At 42.4% G+C, this 8,035-nt stretch overlaps 1 protein-coding gene across 1 annotated transcript; it reads right to left on the bottom strand.

Annotated features, from left to right (window-relative positions):
- Positions 1-79: 79 nt before the first annotated feature.
- LOC139640317 (major histocompatibility complex class I-related gene protein-like) lies at positions 80-4,941 on the bottom strand (the record flags this gene model as incomplete). Its single annotated transcript, XM_071514500.1, has 4 exons — positions 4,725-4,941; positions 2,673-2,936; positions 508-789; positions 80-402 (listed from the first exon to the last, which is right to left on the bottom strand). Coding segments are annotated over exons 1-4 (918 nt in total), but the record flags the coding sequence as incomplete, so codon positions are not given.
- Between the last annotated feature and the right edge of the window lie 3,094 nt (positions 4,942-8,035).

Genomic DNA, 8,035 nt, shown 5'->3' with positions numbered 1-8,035 from the left:
TACATTAATTCATTCATTCATTCATAAATTGCAAGTCAGGTGTAAGAAGTAAACTAAATGTCTCTCCTCCTCCATCAGCTCTGATCCCAGTCTTACCCGGGTTGTTGGTCTTGATCACAGCTGGGTCCAGTTTGGTGACCATGTCCTCCTTGACACCAGAGAGCTGAAACACACACTCGTACTTCCCCCAGTCTTCAGGTTTGACTGATGAAACGTCCAGCTGAACGCTCGTCTGGAAGGTTCCATCGTGGTTGGGGAGGATCTCTCCCTGGTCCACGAGGTCCTGAAGCTCCTCTCCATCTCTAGTCCAGAACAACATGCCTTTGTCAGGGTAGAAACCTGTAGCGTGGCAGCTGACTGGAGAGGAGGGAGACTTCTGGAGGAGAGACACAGAGGGAAGCACTGGAGAGGGGGGGGGGGGGGTGTAAACTCAAAAATCATTACAGTTACATGTACAGTGTGTACATTGTTGTGTCCATGAAACTACATCAGGTCATGTGACTCTACCTGTTCTCTGCAGAGTGCTCTTCCCATAGTGCACATACTTCTTCAGAAGGTCAAAGCAACCCTGGGACAAGAAGTATTTCCAGTTTGCTAATTCAGCTTTGTCATTGTTCAAGTTCTGTTTGGTGATGACAGCCTGCGGTGTTAGAGCGATCCATGTCAGTGTCTTCAGGTCCAATACCAGCCAGTCTTCTCCATCATAACCATACTGATTAAAACCATTAACATAATCCCCAGTCTCATCATCCCATTCACAGCCAAACATGCTCTGGTAGGTGTGGACACCTGAGAGAGAGACAGAGACAGAGACTGAAGTAAACCAGAGTGAGATCCTAGCACAGTCTACTATCAGTGGTTGATATCACATCTTTACCACAGAGACACACTGATCCACAGACACCAAAACAGAGGATCTACACCTACTGCTGTTACTGGCTGGATGGAAGCCGCTCACAGCCAAACATAATGTGGACAGTGTGGACGGCTCAGAGAGAGACAGAGAGGCAGAGACTGCTGTAAAACAGAGTGAGATCCTAACACAGTCAGTATCCTCTCTTTACCACAGAGACCAACAGACAGTTTATCTACACTGTTGAAGGTAGTGGCTTCATGTGAGCTGCAGGAACACACACACACACAAACACACACACAAACACACACACACACACACACACACACACACACACACACACACACACACACACACTGAGGTGGAGTCCTGACTAGAAAGACACACACTGAACCTGATCCTGGAGTTAACATCACATCCACTGAAACCCTGCAGCCAGTGGATCAGTCCCACAATATCCTCTTCCTAGGAGAAACTACAGAAGCTCACTAGACTGTCCTGAGGCTGGTCTAGAAGCTTCCACTGAAGGAGAGTTTCAGCCTAGGATTAGTCACTAGGCTAGACCTGGTCAGCCAGGACAGTGAGTCTGTTCAGTAGTGTGTTACTACAACTGGTCAGAATAAGGCAGAGACCAGCAGGACCATTATGGAGACTGGGAGGCAGTCTGTCTGTCCTGATTGGTCCATCCATCCATCAATCATTCCATACAACCAACAACTATTTCCACCTGCAGATGTTGGCTTGGTGCCGCCTACTGGGATGGACCAACACACTGTGGTCAGCAGAGTTATTATCATCTAATGTGTTTCTACTGCTGGAGATTTATTATGGGATGGACCAACACACTGTGGTCAGTAGAGTTATCATCTATTGTCTAGTGTTCTATATATGTATTATGGGATGGACACACTGTGGACAGTACAGTAGAGTTAATATAATATAATCTGTAGTTATACTATATATTAATTATGGGATTGTGACAGCCCTCCCACTCTTGTGTGCTTCCTGATTGTGTTTTTGTTACAGGGGATTGACAGGCAGAGTTGGGAGTGTCCCTGATACTGATGTGGGACACCTGGGATGGGTGGATCCCAGGTTATTTAAGATGGCTGCTCTCTCTCCCTCATTCTCTCTCTCCTCTCCACCCTTCTGGATGGTTTGAGCTTATGCTCCTTTTTTTGGTTCTTTTCTTTCACCATACAACACCACACTTTACACTCACCCATGCAATGCATTCACTACTGATGTTTCAGACTTACACCCTTATTCTTATTTTGTATAATTTACTTATTTAGGTTATAATAAATATTTTGTTGTATTACTTTGAAACATGTGTGGTCTCCGTCTTTGTCAAGTCCATTGAGCCTGGGCTGTGACAGGATGGACACAGCAGAGTTGGATGTTGAACTTTTGTCAACATCCAACTCTGTCAGCAGGTTTATTAAAACATACTGCTAACTGTCATATGGGACCCAGCAGAAGCAGCCTGTGTACAGTTTACAGTCCTGCTCCGTAGATTGAGAAACCAGGCAGTAATGTTATTCTATCAGCTGTGTGTTGTGAAACTTGTGATAAACAGGTTTCTACAGTAGTTATTATGTTTTTTTTATTATAAATTATTCTAATCTAATCTATTGGAGATGAACTGTTAATAATCTCTGTTGGTTATTATGGGATGGACAGAAACACTGTAGCAGTACAGTAGACTAGCATCCAGTCATCATATCTGTGTGTATGATGGAAGCTACTTCTCTGTGCTATTTTACAACAAACCAGGATGAAAAACATTTCAGCAGAATAAAGTGAAACGCAAACAAACCTCCAGTTTGGTTGAAGCGCTGCTTCAGAGTCTGAAGTTCGGCTTTGAAGAACTGCTGGGCATCCATACATCTCACAGTGTGCCACTCCAAGTGCCCTGGATCATCTGCTATGACTTTGTTCATCCAGTGTTTGGGTACTAATCTCTTGGTGTTGCTGTCATAGTGAGCGATCTGAACTCCATCAACCAACCCAACAGCCACAAACTCTGGGAAGTTTGGGACTTCAGTGGATCCAGTGTGGAAAACCTTCAGGGAGTGAGTCACTGTGAGACAAACAGTTAACATAAGAAACTCAGGTTTTCATTTACATTTTTGCCGGGCCGGTTTAGAAAGTAGCTAACTGATGGATTGACTGACTGACCTACCGACTACCCATTGTTGAAAGTCACGCGATAAGTGGCGTCAAGACCTACACGGTTATAGTGGTATACGTGATATCGCGTTGTTTGCACTGTCACGGTGTGTTTCTGCCCCGGATTTCAAACTGGAAAAACACGGTGGCTCGTTTGGAAACTTCCTCTTATATTACGAAAACGGTTCACCGAAATGTGTTTCTGAAAACATTTGAGGCGAGAAATCAGCCATGCAGTTGTTGAATCTGTCTTCATTTGACATCGACAACAGTTAGTTTAAAAGTTTGTACACGAGTTTCGGGAGTTTGCAGAGGCGGCGAGTCGCGCTACTACAAGCGTCCCTTCAAATCCTGAATGAACATCTGCGATAGAAACAGGTTTGTTGAAACCACATCATCAGCGTTCACTTTATTGTCCAGTCAAAGTTAATGTTTCTTCCGCGGAAAACGTAGTTGTCAGGCATCGCAACCGGGGGGGGGGGGAGAGAGAGAGAGAGAGAGAGAGAGAGAGAGAAAGAAACTGAATTGAAATCAGTGCTAGACTATTACAGACTGAAATTATTACTATTAAACAACATAGAAAACATAGAAATGGTTCAATATCATGTTCAATATCTCAAATATTAAACTCCATCTCGCCGCGACTGAGGCTCAGTGGACTGACTTCATTTCAGGCTATAGTCTTTTCTAACTCCGGTGCCGGTGAATGTGCGACCTGTTGAGAGTGACACCGGTGACTCTTCCTGCATCCGTGTGCACGTGGAGTGTGCATGCATACATAACGTGCACACATAAGTTTGCTCACGTGCATCTTTATACACAAGTGAGGCTTAACTGTGGTTGAAGTTCAAAATGTGTATGCGCACGTCAGCTTGAGCGTGTGTGTGTACATGTCTGTGTGTGTATGGGCCCTCAAGACTGGAAATTTGATGTTAGTATGTTATGTTATGTTTGAATGATATCTCTAATGTATTTGAATAAATGTCTCAAAATAGACTGCAAACTTTGAGGCCCTTAGCACATAGTTTGGTAACAGTCAAGACATAAAGGGGCATAAATGCCCCTCTTTCCAACATTGTATTAAACTCAAAATGTCTCCAGGGGTCAATGTGACTGAAAATGATAGAGCAGGTCATGGGCAGTGCAGAACACTTATTATACTAGTGTGTGAAAGCCAAGAGGAGGTCCGGCTTGCACTAGGTCTAGCTAGTCTTATTTAAATAAATCTTTATAATAACAATGTATGATCGGTTGAAAATTCCCCGAGCACAGCAGAGAATTTACATTTCTGTTTGATGACTATGGGACAAATAAATAAAGCAACAGTGTCTTGAGTAATGTACAGAGAGTTTTCATTCATTTTGTAAAGGCTTGGTATTCATTAACACAGACTCAAAAGGGATTTATAATTTGCCAGAAATTTAAGGTTATTTCACTCCAAAACACTGTCAAATATATCAATTTTCTGAAAATCTTACAACCTGGAATGCATGACTCATTATTGTCAACACATCATGCTATTTTGACAACTGTTATTTAATTAAAATATTTCATCATATTAAATACATCATGTCAATAAATATCAGTATAGAAGGAAAGTTGACAAAGCTGACATTAATATCTGTAATCACAAAATAGTCTCAATATGCTGGTGGTAGTTACAGCAACTACAAAGGAAAGATTTTAAATGTGATCTTACCTGGAGATGCAACATGACAGAAGAGCAGCAACAAAATAATCTCCTTCATCTTGTTTTGATAAAGAAGTAGACTACAGTTTAAAGTAATGAATAAATCTTCTGCTGGTTAAAACTTTGTCTCTGGTCCACAGATCGTTACAGTCAGCTTCACAGTGAAAGATCCAATTCTAGCCAATAGAAATTCAGAAAAGACTGTTACATCATAGGTTACCAGGGAGGAGACTTCTTTAGTTGAAGCTTACCTAGCAAGTTTCAGGAGCAGGACCACACCTCAACCGCGCCTCTTCCGGCATTCCTTAAAGCTGAGGTAGGCAACTTTGGAGAAAAGAGCAAGGCAGAGGTAGAATCTGAACATAAACAGCCTCTCTGCTCCCTCCCTCTGCCCCGTAACCCCTCCCACTCGTTCATAACGCCTCCCCCCAAAGGAGCCTCATGCGCGTTCATGAGTTCGCCTGTCAACTGAACTGAGCTACTGATGGATGTGTGATTCCCAGGTAAGAAGAAACGCTGAAAAAAACATTGAGCATTTACATGTTACTCACAGATATATGCGTCAGAAATATATATCTCAGAAATGAGTATAATTGTGCTTGGTAAGCTAAACGTTAGCTAAGGTTAGCTAGATTACGATAGCATTACCAATATAAACAATGAAACTAGCCGTAAACATTTCCAAAGCTAGATAACCACGAATATCATAAAGTAACAACTTTTCTCAATATTAGAGCTTCCAAGAAGAGAGCATCGGCTCTGACGATGACTACACTCCAGTACCAAGTACATCAGGTGGTCATATTGGACGGACCAGGGGACGGGGAAGAGGGCGAAGTAGCGGAGGTCCTGCTAGAGACAGGCAGTCAACCGACAGCCTGAGCTGAGCCTATCACGGGACCCAGGCCTCATCTTCCTCGTCTGCTCCTCTGCCAGGCCCTCGTGTCCCACAACAACCTGGTTGGTGCGTCTGCGGGAGATGCCCACAGATCTGGAGAAGACGTGCTGTGGCCAACAACCGGACTCTTGTGTCTCCATGCTACCACACATACATGCTTACATTTTGTGCCTCGCCAGGAAGATATGGGATAACATCCGGGCCGTTGTTGACCTTCCTAACCCAGGGGAACACAACAATTTCGATATGCAGCCTATAGACAATTTGTCGTGTGGCAGTATGGAACACTTGGACATAGACACAGGCTTGTGATTCCCAGTTGCTGCGCCTGGAGAATCTGTGATAAGTATCCTGATCCACATGGACAATATGCAGGTTTTGTTTACAGTTGGGTGTAATTACAATAATTGCTGTTCTGCAATACTACTATGCAAGATCACTGTACTGCAATTTGGTTTATACAATATAACTTCACTGCAATTAGGATTGCTTTCTTACTGCATTTGCACATTTTATGTACATTTTTTTTGTATCTTTTTCATGTTTGGTTTTACTTGTAATAAATGAGGACATTTATATCTGCCTTTCATTTACAATCACAGCATAAACCACACACAATACCCCCAACGTGATTTCAGTAAATCTAATTATGCATGAAAGATGACATTTCAGGACATGTGGTATAGGATCTTATTTTTATTCCAAAATAACACGTACAAAACCGAAATTGGGGAGATTTTCGTAAAGAAAAAACAATGAATTTGTCATATTAAAAAAAAAAAAAGAAATTCTCAAACAGTAATATTTACAGTGCCAGGTAAGACTGAATAATGGATTTTGCAAGAATTTGAGTGTGCAAAGAGACACAAGGTGTGGCCTCCAAAGCTGGGTCAGTGTTCAGTAGGGTCAGGTAGGACTGGCTGTGCAGACGGCCTCCATCTTGTGCAGGAACAATCTTGTGCGGTGGTGGACCTTGCCCTTTTGAAAGAATATCACAATTACATATCTGACAGCAGCATTTCACTGAGAGGGTTTTGATGTCTGAAATGTGAACTTACAGTATTTAAGGAAACCCCATAACAATCAAAAGCATGACTAAAATTGTTACTGTGTTAAAAAAAAAAAAAAGGTATGACATCAAATTACAGAAAAAGTACATATCAGTACAAACATGGGCACTAACACATGTAAGCATATTTTCCAAAGCTATGTAAGAAGACATGCAATGCAGTGGTAGGGCTAGCAAAGCTTAGCCTGCCAGCAAGTTCTGCTCACCTGTCAGAGTCTCTGAAGGGAAGGGAAGGGAAGCAGGAGGCGCAGCCATGGTCTGCAATCCAGGTTTCCGGGGAGTGGATGTTATTAGGCGATCTTTCTCGTAGCTGCAAAAAACACACAGCTTGTTAAAAAAAACAAACTCTAAAGCATCGTAACGGCAGGTGTGTTACTGTAACCTAAATTAGTTTCCTTGAAATCACAAGTGTGCTAGTGAGCTAGATCTATATCGCTACCTAGACACAGGATGGCGTTAGCATCCCGGCTAATAATCACCTCTTTATGACTGATCGCCATATCGAAGGCATTATTCATGTAGAGGCCAAATTTGGAGTTTCCAGTAACGACTACCATGCAAAATAGTATAAAACATCAGGCTGTACTGTTATAAGTGTAACGGCAGGAACCTACAGGCAGGAACCTACAGACAGCAACATTCACCCGCTAACGTTACCTCCTCTAGCTTCAGGCTGAGTGAATATAGCTCGGAAAGTTATTGGAATCTCAGCAGTTTCCCTCACCGATATCGTTTAGACCCACGGCAGCTCAAGAAGGCTCAATGTGTATTCTAACGTCCTGGAACCCCCTGCTTTACACTCACAACGTAGCTACTCAAACCTGCTTCCAACCGGTACAGATCGGTTTGTCTTTGCTTTTGCTTCTATGGTGCTAGCTCTGCTAGCTTTGTCTCTACCAGCAGGCTACTACATTGACTAGCTGTTACATAACTAGCACAGCTGCTTACCTATTACAACATACTGTTTACATTATGTTGGGCTTTGATAGGGGCAGGTTTGGTTATTAGCAATTAAAAATTAATAATTATGAAATTATTAATTATTCATGAAATTATTGACAGGAGTCAATAGAACGGGGCACCACCCTGGAATCAGGGACCAATAACCGCACCTTTAATTCAGTCTCAAAATGGCTGTTCACCCCCAAATGACAGTGTTTGAGTACCACTGTACATTTATGAGTGAACAGTGAAGGGTGAATTCGTACACAGGCCCTCACAACCAGCAGTTACCACAACACATATGCATAAGAAATCACAGACAACTTCTCTTTAAATGTATAACAGTGTTTATTTACTTTAGTAATATCAATTAATAATCAATAACACTTCAGTTAATCAATCACTATTACA

The sequence above is a fragment of the Centroberyx affinis genome, unplaced genomic scaffold, assembly GCF_046629955.1.
Source record: "Centroberyx affinis isolate AG114_WGS23_722 - 3 ecotype Tasmania unplaced genomic scaffold, CSIRO-AGI_Caff_v1 ptg009067l_1, whole genome shotgun sequence".
NCBI lineage: Eukaryota > Metazoa > Chordata > Actinopteri > Beryciformes > Berycidae > Centroberyx > Centroberyx affinis.
This window is presented reverse-complemented; position numbering and strand designations above follow the sequence as displayed.